Source organism: Amblyraja radiata, chromosome 7 (assembly GCF_010909765.2).
Source record: "Amblyraja radiata isolate CabotCenter1 chromosome 7, sAmbRad1.1.pri, whole genome shotgun sequence".
NCBI classification, from domain to species: Eukaryota; Metazoa; Chordata; class Chondrichthyes; order Rajiformes; family Rajidae; genus Amblyraja; species Amblyraja radiata.
In genome coordinates this window covers 44848670-44865279 of record NC_045962.1, presented here as the reverse complement: position 1 = coordinate 44865279, position 16610 = coordinate 44848670, and the positions used below count along the sequence as shown (strand labels likewise).

The 16610-nt window shown below is 41.3% G+C and overlaps 1 protein-coding gene across 2 annotated transcripts in view; it reads left to right on the top strand.

Annotated features, from left to right (window-relative positions):
- pard3b (par-3 family cell polarity regulator beta) overlaps positions 1 to 16610 on the top strand; it is a 1048449-nt gene that overhangs the window by 639472 nt on the left and 392367 nt on the right. The window contains exon 18 of one of the 2 annotated variants that reach the window (XM_033024356.1): positions 13140 to 13365. In XM_033024356.1, the coding sequence (XP_032880247.1) occupies positions 13140 to 13365 (226 nt within the window). Of the gene's footprint in view, positions 1 to 13136; positions 13366 to 16610 lie in introns of both variants that reach the window. The other variant, XM_033024355.1, reaches the window with a different exon arrangement.

Here is a 16610-nt window from a genome sequence, read left to right as displayed (position 1 = left end):
CAATAAATGTCTCTTTCATGGAGTACTTGATGTGTTTTGAATGCTAATTGGTTTTGGAATTATTGAGGAACCAGAATATATACCAGTCTGCATAGTTTTAGATATTTATATTTCATTTCAATAGGAACTGGAGATAGCTTTTTATTTTCATAAACCAAAATATATAAAATTGTTGCCTGGAAGGATGTGAAGAGAATCTAGAACTAGTGGTCAACAGTTAGTATTAGTGGGGATAGTCAGCAAGATTTTGTGCATGATAGGTCATGTCTCACAAAATTAATTTAAAGATTTTTGAAAAAGTAACCCAGATGATGTTGAAGGTTAGGTCATAGACATAGTTTCTGTGGACCAGCAAAGCCTTAGATAAGGTTCTGCACGGTAGACTGCTCTGGAAGGTTAGTTGCCAAGGATCCAGGGAGAGCTAGCTAACTCAATACGGAATTGGTTTCATGGTCGAAAGCAGATGGTAGTGGTGGAAGGTTATTTTTAGAACAGAATGCCTCTGACTGGTGTGCCTCAGGTATCAGTGCTGGGAACATTGCTGTTTGTCAGATATATCAATGATTTGCATAAGAATGTACAAGTCATGATCAGTAAGTTTGCTGCTGACATTAAAATAGGAGATATCATAGACAGTGGAGATGGTTATCAACCATTACCCCAGGATCTTGATCAGCTGCACAAGTGTGCCGAAGAATGGCTAATGGAATTTAATTCAGATAAGTGTGAGGTATTCCATTTTGGGATCAACTCAGGGCAGCTCAGGAATTGGTCTGATGGAGGGTTATAGAGCAGATGGAGTATAAGTACATAATTCACTGAAAGTGATGTGGCAGGTAGATAGGGTGGTGAAGAAGACTTTTGGCACATCGGCCTACATCATTTAGGGAATTGAGTATAGAAGTTGGGACATTATGTTGCAGTTGTACTCAATGTTGGTGAGGCTGCAGTTGGAGTATTGTGTTTAGTTTGGCCACCCATCTATAGAAAATATGCCACTAAGCTGGAAAGAGTGCAGAGAAGATTTATAAGGATGTTGCCGGTGACTAGCTATAAGGAGAGGATAGGCAGGCTGGGTCTTTATTCCTTGGAACGCAGGAGCCAGAGGATGATGTTATAAAGGTGTACAAAGTCATAAGGAATATAGATAGGTTGAATGCACTATGTCTTTATCCCAGGATTGGGAAATAAAGAATTAGGACATACATTCCAAGAAAGGAAAGATGTAACAGAAACCTGAGGAGCAACACAGGGGGTAGTGGGTATATGAAATGAGCTGCCAGAGGAAGTGGTTGAAGCAGATAAAATAACAACACTTAAATGACATTTGGACAGATAAGTGGACAGGAAAGGGTTAGAGGGATATGGGCCAAACACAGGTAAATGGGACTAGGGTAGATAGGGCATCTGATCAGCATGGCCTAGTTTGGCCGATGGCTCTATTTCTTTGCTGTGTGACTATATAACCCTAGTGGTCACGTTTAAAAATAAGGGATAACTCATTTAAGACAGATGATTGTTTTTTTCTCACTCTAAGGAGTGTGAATAAGTTAAACTCTTCTTCGGAGGCTGGTAGAACCCGGAGGCTGTTAGAACCAACTCAGAGGCTGGTAGAGCCTTTGAGTATTTTTTAAGGTAGAAGTCAATAGAGTCTTGTTAAGCAAAGGGATATTAAAGGATCACGCAAGTAGGCATGAATATGGAATGGATTTTAAAATCAGATAGTCATTGAATGACAGAGAAGGTTTGAGGTACCAAGTGGCCTACCCCTGTTCTTAATTGACATTGCCATAATCTTGTGGCACCTTTTAGTTAGGTCACAGCTGAACTGCATCTCAAATCCATTTACTTGCCTTTGTCCTGCATCCGTTAAGGCCCTTACCTAACAAAATCTATCAGTCTCAGTTCTAAAGTTTTCAATTGACCCATAAGCTTGGCTTTTGAGGAAGTATTTTTCTTGATACTTCGGCCCACTTATTCTTTTAAATCTTCCTGACAACCTTGGATTAGATTTTCTTTCATCTGCAGCTCCTGGGTTCTCAAACCAATCTCATTACTTTTTTATAGCGATGAAGGATTGTAAATGTTAGCTGCAATCAGAATACAGTGGAATGGATTGCAGGATTCTAGGACAAGATGTCCCTATTAAACCTTAGTATTCAGCATTTCTTCGCTACCCGTCAAATCTTTTATGGTGTTGTTCGCCATTTTTCTTCAAACCTGTCATTGTTAACATCGCTGTGAATTAAGAGCAGATGCAGAAACCCGTATTTGTGAATCAACAATATCAAGATTTAATTAAAACAAAAAATTATGGAACCACGCAACAAGCCCGTTGCATCTGTTAAATATAAATTACAGTTAACGCTTCAGGTTAAGGACCCTTTGTCCAATTGCTAGCATCAGCCAATTTTTGTTTTGAATATCATGATGTAATTAATCCATTTACGCTGGGGTGAAATTGAAATTCTGTTATTTGTCACATGCAGAGTTGCAATGAAAAGCTTATTTTGCATGCTGTCCATTTAAATCCTACTATGCGTGAGTACAATAGATTCGCTTTTGAAACAGCATGCAGAGAGTCACCACATTCCTGTGCATTTGCAATTTTCAAACCTCCGAAAAATCTGATCTTGACCCAAGAAGATGTGCATTTCTTATTTTCTCATGTTAAAGCCTGGAGCCCTGGCAGCATGGATCAATAACATAGGGATTTTTCTGGCACGGCACGATGACGTTGGCTCCTTCCATTGCCTCCCTGTGGACCTGCTGCAGGCTGCGCACAAATTCACAACCTCGCCCAGATGTTGCAGGGCCTTCCGCGGGCGGCCGCCTTCCTCAACCTCATGATCCACAAATATTGCAACCATGCGACCTGCCTCCAGCAGCCACTCCTCCTCCACTTCTGTGAGTCGAGGTCACCATGTCCTGCTTCCCAAGCCGTTCACGGAGCTTTAGGATGCTTTCTAAGAGTACAGGTGATGAGTTTGCGGACCGTTCACAGTCAACAACTTTCCCCTTCACCTTCCACTGCCGCTATTTGGACATGAAGCAAGAAGAAGAGCGGGGGGGGGGGGAAGGGTTGGGGGGGGTCTGTAATGCTTCAAATATGTTAAACCTTAAAACTACACAAAATGGACCACACAGATTACATAGCAGACCGATGGGCCAAGTAGACCATTGAACACAATGCCATTTGTGCTCTGTAAGAGTAATTGTTTATCTTCCTTGTCCAATTCCATTAGTATGATTCACTATTCCCTTCTTCCTTGTATCCTTATGTAACTACCCTTTAAATGCACCATAACTGCGCTCTACGGTATTTTGTTTCACACTCACAAACTGTCGGATAAGATTTTCTTCTGAGTGACCTATTTTGATTTCTTGATAACAATCTATATCTGTAAGAAAGAACTGCAGATGCTGGAGTTCAGGTTGAAGACCTGGAACTGCAGACTGAAGAAGGGTCTCGATCCGAAACGTTGCCCAATCGTTCTCTCCAGAGATGCTGCCTCACCCACTGAGTTACTCCAACATTTTGTGTCTATAACAATCTATATCGATGGCCTTTATTTTAGCTTCCTTTGGATTGGAAATGCTCTACTTGTGTCTCCCCTTTCATAATATTTCATAATTTCACAAGTCTCCATGAGGTCTCTGCTTTTTGCAAGTTAAGACTGCTAATTTATTCATCCTTGACTCTCAGGTATAATAATGAAGATCTAGTATCATCTTGTAAATGCTTTTTGCACTTTCTTCAGTGCATTAATGCCCTTTTTATAACCCTGACATTGTCCTATTTGCCTGTATTGGTGAATTCTACAATGTCAGTGAATGTCCCAGTAAGAGAAAAGAGTGCACTGATATACTTCAGAATTGAAAATGAAGCAAAGCAGTACAAACTAAATGGTGAAATGTTCAAAATGGCAAAGGAGCAGGGAGACTTGCGTTTCACAAATAAGAATTTCTGAAGGACGTCCATAAGTTTATTTATAAAACATTCAAGTCCCCTGTGTTTGTTAATAGAGAGACATAGAGTACAAAGGCAAGGGACTTGTGGCAAACCATTATGAGTCAATGGTTATGCCTCATTGAGTAAATAGTGCCCATTCTGGGATATGGGGTCCTTGGAGAGGGTTCTGAGGAGATCTAGCAAAACGGAAATTTCAATTTATGAAGCGATTAAAGATAGGGTTGTGGGAAGGTTTAATGTTGTAAATAATTCTTCTCAACAGGTTAATAATTACTATGATTTGGAGTGCATTGCCTGAAAGTGGGGTAGAAGCTAGTTCAGTGCGATATATAAAATAATGCCTTTTCATGCCTAAGTGGAAAGACCAGCCAGTGGAACCAATTGCCAGCTTCTTTGCTGAGCTGGCACCAACACTATGGGCCGAGTGACCTCCCTTTCTGCAGTATGATTCTCCCAATGCCCTGCAAACCTTTCCGCAGGGGAGTGTGATAATTATCTGGTCATTCCATCTTGTTATTTATGGGACATTAGCGAAGGCAACTTGCCTGCCTCATTTATCTGTATAATGGTAGTCTTTGCAGTCATAAAATAATTCACTGTGTAATGTGCTTTAAAACATTTCAGTGCAATAAAATGCTGTTACTTAGAAATTTGTCCTCTGATTAGTAGCACCAAACACAAAAATCTGCACATCGTTCTCCCCTACTGAAATTTAGCTCCATTGAAGCAGGTAGATTTGAATTTTGGTAGTGAGCTATTGCTCACAGATGTTACCATATTGCAGGTTCAGCACTTCCAATCTGAGGGTGAATTTCTCCAGCTACACTTGAATACCAGTGAAAATTTGCAAGTTAGCTTTTGACGAAAAGTTTTGTAACAGGGTTTGAAAGTCACATTTGGATCAGGCTCAAGGGTTACCAAAGATGGTTTGCAAATCGGGTATAATTCATAATTAATTTTCCTGTAATTTTTTTTGATATATTTTAATATGAAAGCTATTTTTCAGTAGCAGAGCTAAATCTTTATGCTATTGAGATGGCAAGTGATATATCACAAAGGTACTTTGGCTCACTGAAGACAGGACTATAGACATGGTTTATCTTACCATTCCTTTCCTCCTCATATAGCTAGCAGTTGATTACTGGCTTATTTCACGCATGAGAAGGAACTGGTATCTCATGAGCAGTTTCATTTCTTTTGAGTTGTCGGTTTTCAATATTCATGAAAATCATTCCAATAATAAACCGCTTGTGGTGTAATAGCCAACATTTGTTTATATGACAGACACGATGACTTCAGCTACACATTGCTATTATTAATTTTTTTATATCTGCAGACAAGGTCACAGCAAATTAATTTTTTGTAGCAGAGATAACATAAAGTGATTTTTTTTTTTGTGGTTTATGATTTAGCAGAATTCTTTCCTTATTCTATATATACTATGGTTCTTTTTTGAAAAACAGAATTGATTCTGTTATTTTAACTCGCCGCTTATGACTGTTGGTTGGTTCAACATGATGTAGAGAAGTAGGAAGCCATTCAGCCCGTCAACCTGCCAGTCAATAAGGTCTGATGGCTGATCCGTACCTCCACTCCATTTGACTCCTTGGTTTCATGAACTATTTCACCAACAGGTTATCAATCTAAGTTTTGAAATGTTGAATTGATTACCAAGGGCAATAGTGTTTTGGAACTATCACCATACAATTCAAGCATAATTTCCACCCACACTTTGAATTTAAGCCCCTTAAGATGACGAGGAACCTTCCATTAGTCTTTAAACTTTTTTGTACTGTATGTTTGATTCTCCTGCAAAGACCACCTCTAAAGACCACCTAAAAAAGAATTTGGCTTGTTGGTCACGAGTACAGTCCCTTGTGTTTTCCAACTTGATTATGGCTGTGGGATTGAATCCGTTGGTTTATGGCGACCCGTTAATAATACAAAATAGAAAGCCTTTGGAATTCCTGATACATGTTCAGGTTGCAAAGCTCAAGGCTCATATTTAGCTCTGTGGCCTGTGGATGACAGCAATCGCATCTGTGGCTCAGAAACCCCTTCAGCAGGTTGTACCTACATTAAAACAATTTACAACAAGCATTGTTAGGTGCCGCTGTAGAGGGGTGACGAGGGGGATTGCGTGATATAAATGAGAATATTAAATGTTCCTCTGAGTTCGTAATGCACCTCTTTAGAATAGCATATAAACAAACCCAATTACTTATTTATAAAGCTCCGACAGTTATTATAATCAGAAAACAATCTGGATGAGAAGGAAATAGGATTGTTATTCCCACTTGTGAGGCCAAGTAAAAGCTATTGTGGAAATATAAATCCCATGTCAGTGCCCTTCCATTACAGATACCTAAATTATTTATGCACTGTTTGGACAATACCATTACCACAAAATAACAAGTATTGAAGGGAGAGGTCACAAATGATATTGCATTGTGAAGAATATTTAGAGATGCTTAAAATGTAATTAGTTTTACTCACTTTCATCAACAAATTTGCTATTTTATTTGTTGGGTGGTTAATTTTAAAAATAGATGATTTACCTGAATATGTAATTATGATATTTTGAAGAAGAGCAGGGAAGTTCACCTCATGTAATTAAACTTTATTCCCAAAGTTACCAATGTTTTCTGACCGTAGAAAAAAATGCTGGAGAAACTCAGCGGGTGAGGCAGCATCTATGGAGCAAAGGAAATAGGCGACGTTTTATATTACTAAAACTCACACCTTGTTTGTTTGTGTGCATGATATCGACCCCCCCCCCCCCCGCCAAAACGGTACACGATAGCTCTACAATTTTTGACCACCTTACTCATCATTGTCCTGGTGAAGAGGAGGTGGAGGGTATGTTGGGGATGAGGGGGAATGGAGGAGGATAGGTTTAGGAAGAGTGATGGTGAGGCACAGTTGATGGAGGGTTGCCGTGACTCGCGTCACAACGGGGATCTCTGGCGTCACAACGGGAACCCCTCAGCCGCTCCTGCGCAGTTGGGGGCTATGGGTCAGTGGTGGAATATTGCCTTGGGATAGGGGCCCAATGGGTCTGCACCTGATCTAGTAATTTATATATTGATTATGAGAAATGGACATGTAGCTCTATGATTCCCCTGATTGACAATGGGGAAAAAATAACAACTGAGGAATGCACACTATTTCTTTCCTTGAGGTGATCTGCTTGTCATACTTTAAACATGACAAACATCAATCTTTCACTCCTTGTTAGATATGTAGCTTGGCAGATGGTGAACTGACACATGTCAGGCTAATAGATTTTCAATCAAAAACTCATTGTGGTTGCCCACCACAAACTCCATGTATTACAAACCACAGTGCAACATCCCTGCACGAGTGTTGATGCGTATATGTTTTCCCCTGTGACTTTGTGACAAGCACCAAATAAAACCCTGTGACGATTGTATCAGTAGGCTGTGGGTCAAGCCCCATAGAGAGGTTTGAAAATAGAGCAGAGACAGACAGTTCAGCCTCATTTTTCAAAGACTACTGTCCTGGACAATATTTATCCTTCCACAGATCACTGAAACATAGAAACATGGAAAATAGATCCAGGTGTAAGCCATTCGGCCCTTCGAACCTGCACCGCCATTAAATATGATCATGGCTGATCATCCAACTCAGTATCCCGTACCTGCCTTCTCTCCATACCCCCTGATCCCCTTAGCCACAAGGGCCACATCTAACTCCCTCTTAAATATAGCCAATGAACTGGCCTCAACTACCTTCTGTGGCAGAGAATTCCAGAGATTCACTCTGTGTGAAAATATGTTTTTCTCATCTCGGTCCTAAAAGACTTCCCCCTTATCCTTAAACTGTGACCCCTTGTTCTGGACTTCCCCAACATCGGGAACAATCATCCTGCATCTAGCCTGTCCAACCCCTTAAGAATTTTGTAAGTTTCTATAAGATCCCCCCTCAATCTTCTAAATTCTAGCGAGTACAAGCCGAGTCTATCCAGTCTTTCTTCATATGAAAGTCCTGACATCCCAGGAATCAGTCTGGTGAACCTTCTCTGTACTCCCTCTATGGCAAGAATGTATTTCCTCATATTAGGAGACCAAAACTGTACGCAATACTCCAGGTGTGGTCTCACCACCCCCCCCCCCCCCCCCCCCCCCCCCCCCCTCACCTCCAGTAATCATGAAGCACAACAATGGAATGGAATACTTTATTGTCCCATGTGAAATTCTTTGCTTGCATACCTAAGATAAGCAAATAGTCGCCATATAAACGGGGCTGACAAAGTTACAAAGTACCTCCGCCAGCTCTTCCTTTGTTATCTCCCCCCCTCCCATGCGGTCATACCTTGTTCATTGTTCTTCCCCTTCACTCACGGCAGTCCACCCATGCCGGGTCCTCCATTGTTCTTCCCCCTCCCCCACTCAAGGTGGTTCTCCGCGCCCTCATCGACCGCCGACCGTGGGCCGACCCGCAAGGCCCCACTGCCACCACCGAGGCTCCACCACCGCCACAGGAAACTCAAAAATCCCCATCAAGAAATGAGTTCAATATACTTCTCCTAAATCAGTTACATTTAAATTCCTGCAATGCATGCATTGTGGCCATTATCACATGATGAATTGTTCGATGTCCCCTTGGAGGTCTGAGTTTGTTTTCCCACCAACACAACATTGACTTTGAACGACACAGTGGCATAGCTTGTAAAGTTGCCTCAGATGCCAGAGACTCGAGTACAGTCCTGAACTTCGGTGCTTTCTTTGTGGAAATAACTCGTTCTCCCTACAACCCGTGCATTTCCCCAGGGTGCTCTGATTTCCTTCCATATCCCAAAGATGTGCAGGTCGGTAGGTTAATTCAATACTGAAGTTGCACAATTGGCCAAGCTCACGTAGTTATTGTATTATTGTGGATGACTCCACCACATTCAGCCACTTAAACTTGCTCGCTGATTCCAGACCTCAATTATCCTGTCGACTGACAGCTTTGTATCTCTTTACGCCAGCCCAATCCCTCACAAAGTCCCAGATGACACATTTTTAATAAAGAACATCCACAACATTCTTGCAATGGTGTGTGTAGCCTTAAGTCTTGGCACAACTGAAATTTGCAGTAAGAAGTGATTAGTGCACTGCTGCAGGGACCATTTTACTGCACTGGAATTTATAATCAGTAATTGTTAATCAAACTTAAATAGGGAAGCTATGAGCAGCCCTGATCAATGGGTATAACACAGCCTTAATATTAGAGTTGGGGTGTTTGGATCATGTACCAAAAGCACTTTACTAAAATGACTGGAAACGTAAATCACCTCTGCCAAAAGCCAATTAAGTTGTGAATGTTTTGCAAATTTCAATACTGAGATGGATAGATTCTTGTTAGGCAAGGGTATTAAGAGATATGGAACTAAGGAAGGCAAATGGGGTGAAGATACAGATTACACAGTCTAACTGAATAGTCAAACTGACCATTGGCAAGCTTGTTCTTTCCACACAATGGCCCATTCCTGTCACCATCAGCCATACCAAAGTTGGAATCTTCATTGAAAATAAAAAAGTGAAGATTAAAATTGTGTTATAAATTGAAATTAATTTTCAGCTGAAGATTAACAGTGCCAGTTAAATACATTTCTTAATGTCTTGGATGTACTCAGAACTGAGTCTCCACAGCCCTCTTAGTTAATGAATTCTAAAGATTCACTACATGGTGACAATGTTGAAGAATTTTCTTTTCTATAAAACCATGGCAGATTTAGCAGAATTAGGCCATTCAGCCATTAGGCCATTCAGCCTATCTGCCATTCAGCCATGGTTCATCTATTTTTCCCTCTCAACCCCATTCTCCTCTCTTCTCCTGTAACCTTTGACACTCTTACTAATCAAGAATCTATAAACCTCTGCCTTAAAAATACCCAATGACTTGGCCTCCACAACCATCTGTGACAATGAATTTCACAGATTCACCACCCTCCGGCAAATGAAATTCCTCCTCCTCTCCATTCTGAAAGTATGTATTTTTATTCTGAGGCTGTCCCCTTATGTTCTAGACTCTCCCACTACCGGAAACATATTTTCCATGTCCACTCTTTCTGGGCCTTTCATTATCCAGTAGATTTCAATGACCCCCCCCCCCCCCTTATCCTTCTAAACTCCAGTGAGTACAGGCCCAGAGACTTCAAATGCTCCTCACACTTTAACCCAATCAACTCCAGGGTCATTCTCGAAAATCTTATTTGAACCCTCTCCAAAGCCAGCACTTCCTTTCTCAGATGTGGGGCCCAAAACTATTCACAATATTCCAAATGTGGCCTCACCCGTGCCTGATAACGCCTCAGCATTACATTCTTGCTTTTATATTCTAGTCCTCTTGAATATGCTCTCCCCATTTAGAAAGTAGTCTCCACCTATATTTAATCTACGAAAGTGCATGCCCATACACTTTGCTATGCATTTGCCACTTCTTTGCCCACTCTTCAAACCGGTCCGTCCTTCTGCAGCCTCCCTGCTTCCTCAACACTATCTGCCCTCTACCTACTGTTGTATCATTCGCAAACTTGGCCTCAAAGCCATCAGTTCCCTCATCCAGATCATTACACACAATGTGAAAAGTAGTGGATCCAACATCGACCCCTGCGGAACACCACTAGTCAAAGCCCCCCTTTATTCCCACTCTATACCTTTTGCCCATTAGCCAATCTTCTATCTATTCTGGAACCATGCATCTAATATCATGGGCTCCTATCTTGTATAGCAGTCTCATATGATAAGTCTTCCGAATATCAGAACTGAAAATCAGCATTCACAACTTAGTCCTGAATAGACAATTTCTTATTTTGGGACTGAAAACGCCATCTCTGGACATTGCGGAAGTGGAGAAATGTCACCCTTGTGCCTACCCTGCCAAATCCCCTAATAATTTTATTTCAATGAGATCACCTTTCATTCTTCCAAATGCAATAGGATATGCACAGTTTGCTTATATCTTTTGATGCAGTTTTTCCCATTCCAGGAATCCATCTTATAGCACTCACTCTGCAACAGTATTTCCTTCCTTAGGAAGTGAGACCAGATCTGTTCACAAAATTCCAGGTGCGGTTTCACCAGGGCCCTATATAATTGCAGGAAGATGTATTTATTTATGTACTCAGATCCTGCTACAATATATGCGGATGGACCATTAATTACCTACTCTTTCTGCACATTAACTTTCAGTGATTTATGTTTAAGGATACCAAGGTCCTTTTCAACAGCAATGCTTTTCAATCGTTCAACAATTAATATTTTAACTTTTGTGCATCGGAGTGGGTTATCTCACATTTTTCCCATGTAACATTCCATTTGCATGTCCACGTCCACTCACTTAGCCACCTCAAATCCACTGGGAGCCGGTCTGCAATTCCTCAACCTACAGAGCTACCCCACCTGTATCATCAGGAAATTAAGATTTATCACACCTCTTTATCCAAATCAATGATATAAACTGAATAGCTGTTCCTAGTGGTACCCTCAGTCTCCCAAACTGTATAAGAATTCTTTATTTGTATTCTTTGTTCATTAACGAATCCCGACTCCATGGCAGTATGTTTTTTCTGGTCTAAATCATTTTATGATTGCTGTTCCTTAAAGGACACTTAAGGTTATTAATCAATTCAATGATACTTTATTGTCATATGTAGCTAGTACAGTGAAATGCTTTGTTTTGCATGCAACCCGTTAAGATCAAACAGCAGACCTCACCTAGGCAGTACACAAGAGTCACCATGCTTCAGGCGCTGACAGTTACTGAACAGTTTTATCTTCTGTTCGCAGCAGTGAACCAGGCCTGTCGCTCCACCAGGAACAGGCTGGGTCCCCCTTCGATCATGGCGTCCACCCACCACGTTCCCCCCTTTGTTTTTGGTGGCCCCGTCAGGTACCTCTCGGCAATGCGGATCCCCTTACACTCTTGACCATCCACCTGTCTCTCCACAATCCACCTCGTTCGCAGGTACCCCCTCGCTCTCTGGTCTCGTTGACACCAGTAGCTCGGGGCCAAGTTCGCGGTGGCGAGCCGGGCTTTCCAGTGGGTCCACCGTCTTCGAGTGTGTCGCCGGTCCAAGGTGTCGAGCCAGTGGTCTTGGCCGTTGCTTGCCGGGCAAATATTAAAAAACTGCAGATACTGGAAATCTGAAAAGCATAAAATAATGGAAATAAATAATCATCAATTGACCTTTTCTTATTATACAAAAGTAGGTACACTTGATAAAATAAATATCCATTGGTTCTTCAACACACTTATTCAGACGACTGTCTTGTAACTTGATGAATTTGTCCTTCACACTGTTACTGCTCATTTGGTCTGTGTCCAATCTATATGTCGATATCAGCCCCTCTGATTAATCGGAGGTGCACTCAGCTCCCTCCCTTGTTATTAACGCCCCACTTAACTACATTGTACCCTTGTCTCTTTCTCTTTAAATTTCTAGATTTTCCCCCAGAAGAATCCTTGAGCCCAGTATTAGTTTAAATTCTTATCTACAGTCTCAGTTATTCAGTTCATTGCTCCAAGTCCAGTTTAACTGAGTTGTCTGTAGATGCAAGGTATTGTAAATGTTGGTTTACACAAAAGGACACAAAGTGCTGGAATAACTCTGTGGGTCAGGCAGCATCTCTGGAGAACATGGATAGCTGATGGTAGCATCTCTGGAGAGAAGGAATGGGTGACGTTTCAGATAACGACAGAATCTTTATGTTTAGTGATATTTGGCATATATTTGTTCAGAACTCCAGGAAGGGTGGTCTTGCTCTACATTGAAGATGTGCCACTTGAGATAGTGATGACAACATCCCCTTGGTTTCAGCCAAGAAAATGCACAGCTTTCCAACCGTACCACAATGGTAAAGTAAACATCATGTATCAAAGACTTAAGAATAGAGATCAAGCCCATAGCCTTATAGCTGACAAACATGGAAATGGAAGTCCCATGTAGCACTGTCTACCACTGATTCTTAATAATTGGTCTCAAGATATTAATGCAAGAAACTTAATTTAAGGTTGTATTTGGATGCATTGGAAAAAGCAAGTGGTGGAAAACCACAAAAGTGTTCAAAATGCAATGTTTAAAATAATAAATTAAGAATGGCTTTACACAATTGAGTTATTTTTGTCACAGTTATATCTTTTCATGTACCTACAGCAGATTCTGAAGACAGTTCTCAGTCAGGCCATGAGACCCCGGGCAGTGAATCTGCTTTGCAGGGGACCGCTGAGCTTGAAGATGTGGAGAGCTCTGATAGTAAGACGAAAAAAGGGAAAAAGAAGAAAGAGAAGAAAAAAAAGGTGAAAGCAAAAGGAAAGGACAAAAAGAAGGAAAATGAGAGTCAAGAAAAGAAAGCCAAGAAGAAAGGATTTGGAGCTATGCTTAGGTATTTTTTCTTTGGATTTTCAGTGCATGATTTGATTTAATTTTACACATTATGTTCTGATTTATCCAATTGGAAGTGATGCTGGGAACCATATTTTCACACCAAGAGGAAATTTGTTGCTCAAGTGCTCACACCCCCTGGCACTCATGCCACCTGCTCTATCCCTATTGCTGTCTTTCACTACTCGACTGTGAAGCTCTTGTGATATTTCGCCGTGTGGGAGTGATGCCAGGGTAATGCGATTGTTGTTGGTGTACATGAAAAATTCTTCACAGCGTTAGCTTTTAAAAACAACTGAAATGTCACCAGCTTCATTCCAAATGAGCTATGTGAGTGAGTCAGCACACTGAAGTAATAATAACTTAGGGTCCAATGCCTGAGGGACAGTTTTCTAATGACAGCACCTGTGGATCTGTCAATTTTATTATTTAAGTTCTCCAAATAGATTAGAATTGGAGAAAGACTTTTAAACCGTGAAATAATATAAATCTTTACCCTATGATTTCCATAAATAACCCCCGTCCTCCAATCCCTTACTCCAAATTAAAAGCGATAATACTTTTGAGAAATAACTACCTCCCACCTGAAAAACCAAACTCCCCCTTTTGGGGAATATGACTGCCTGTCTGAAATGTCAAACCATTCCAGTCAGACAAAATGGAGCAGTGACACTGGAAAAGGTTTGTTCGTGCAATCTATACATGCAGCAAAATAAAGTACAGCAAGCAATTAGTAATGCAGCAATCTGTTCGCCTTTATTGCAAGTGATTTGGAGTGCAGAAGTCCATCTACTGTTGTATAGGGCATTGCTGAACTACTTCTAAAGCACTGGGCAGGCAAAGATATATGTCAGGACAAAAAATATATCAGATTGGTAACTGAGAGACGAGAGATTGACTAAGATTAGCTTCTACTCAGAAAGGTTTAGAATATTGTGAAGTAACCTTTGGTTTCTAAAAGAATGACAGGCTTGACATTAACATGTGTTTCTTTAATAGGAGGATGTAGAACAAGGCAATGGCATTTTTGGAGTGAAATAGGGAGACATTTCCCTACACAGGCATTGTAGTTTAGCCATTATTTGAGAAGAATGCTCAATTATTGAGTATATTCAAGGCAATGACAAATTTTAAAAATTGAGCACTAGTGAATCTGTGTACACTATCCTTTCTGGCAGTGCCTTTTAGATCATTCTAACTGAAAGGCTTTAAAATAATATCTTACCCAAGGAGAATTTGCCTCCTACTCTAAGGTCATAAAGTGATGAAAGCAGAATTAGGCCATTCGGCCCATCAAGTCTACGCCATTCAATCATGGCTGATCTACAGTGCATTCAGAAAGTATTCAGACCCCTTCACTTTATCCACATTTTGTTACGTTACAGCCTTATTTTAAAATGGATTAAATTCCTTTTTTTTTATCATCAATCTACACACAATATCCCAGAATGAAGAAACAAAAACAGGTGTTTAGAAATTTTTACAAAGTAATTAAAAAGAAATAACTGAAATACCACATTTACATGAGTATTCAGACCCTTTGCTGACACTCAAAATTGAGCTTAGGTTTATCCTGTTTCTATTGATTATCCTTGAGATGTTTCTACAACTTGATTAGAGTCCACCAGTGGTAAATTAAATTGATTGGACATGATTTGGAAAGGCACACACCTGTCTATATAAGGTCCCACAGTTGACAGTGCATGTCAGAGCAAAAACCAAGCCATGAAGACGAAGCAATTGTCCGTAGTCCTCCGAGACAAGATTGTGCGGAGACACAGATCTGGGGAAGGGTATAAAACAATTTCTGCAGCATTGCAGGTCCCGAAGAGCACAGTGGCCTCCGTCATTCTTAAATGGAAGAACTTTTGAACCACCAGGACTCTTCATAGAGCTGGCAACCCGGCCAAACTGAGCAATCAGGGGAGAAGGGCCTTGGTCAGGGAAGTGACCAAGAACCCGATGGTCACTCTGACAGAGCTCCAGAGTTCCTCTGTGGAGATGGGAGAACCTTCCAGAAGGACAACTATATCTGCAGCACTCCACCAATCAGGCCTTTATGGTAGAGTGGCCAGACGGAAGCCACTCTTCAGTAACATGCACATGACAACCCGCTTGGAGTTTGCCAAAAGGCACCTAAAGGACTCTCAGACCATGAGAAACAAGATTCTCTGGTCTGATGAAACCAAGATTGAACTCTTTAGCCTGAATGACAAGCGACACATCTGGAGAAAACCAGGCACCGCTCATCGCGGTGAAGCATGGTGGTGGCAGCATCATGCTGTGGGGATGTTTTTCAGCGGCAGGAACTGGGAGACTAGTCAGGACTGAGGGAAAAATGAATGGAGTAAAGTACAGAGAGATCCCTGCTCCAGAGCGTTCTGGACCTCGGGCTGGGGCGGAGGTTCACTTTCCAACAGGACAACAACCCTAAGCACACAGCCAAGACAGCACGCAGGAGCGGCTTCGTGACAAGTCTATGAATGTCCTTGAGAGGCCCAGCCAGAGCCTGGACTTGAACCCGATCGAACATCTCTGGAGGGTCCTGAAAATAGCTGTGCATTGACACTCCCCATCCAACCTGAGAGCTTGAGAGGATCTGCAGAGAAGAATGGGGGAAATTATCCAAATACAGGTGTGCCAAACTTGTAGCGTCATACCCAAGAAGACTTGAGGCTGTAATCGCTGCCAAAGGTGCTTCTGTTGACTGGGTAGTACTGAGTAAAGGGTCTGAATACTTATGTAAATGTGATATTTCAGTCATTTCTTTTTAATTACTTTGCAAAAATTTCTAAACACCCGTTTTTGCTTTTTTTTTATGGGGTATTGTGTGTAGATTGATGATTAAAAAAATGAATTTAATCCATTTTAGAATAAGGCTGTAACGTAACAAATTGTGGAAAAAGTTAAGGGGTCTGAATATTTTCTAAATGCACTGTATGTCTCCCCTCCTAACCGCATTCTCCTGTTCTCCCCATAACCCCCGACACCACGTCAGCTCTAGAGAGAAAGAGAGAGATACAAAAGAGAACGTGGCACGGTGGCACAGCGGCAGAGTTGCTGCCTCACAGCGCCAGCGACCTGGGATCGATCCTGACTATGGATGCTGTCCGTAAGGAGAGTACAGATATGCTAAGTGCATATCCACGTGTTTACTCTGTGTTGTAACAAATTAGACCTGCCTAATGTGTTAGAATTCCCCATATTCTTTAATATGATTTTGAAAATCTTTTATGAACTGAAATG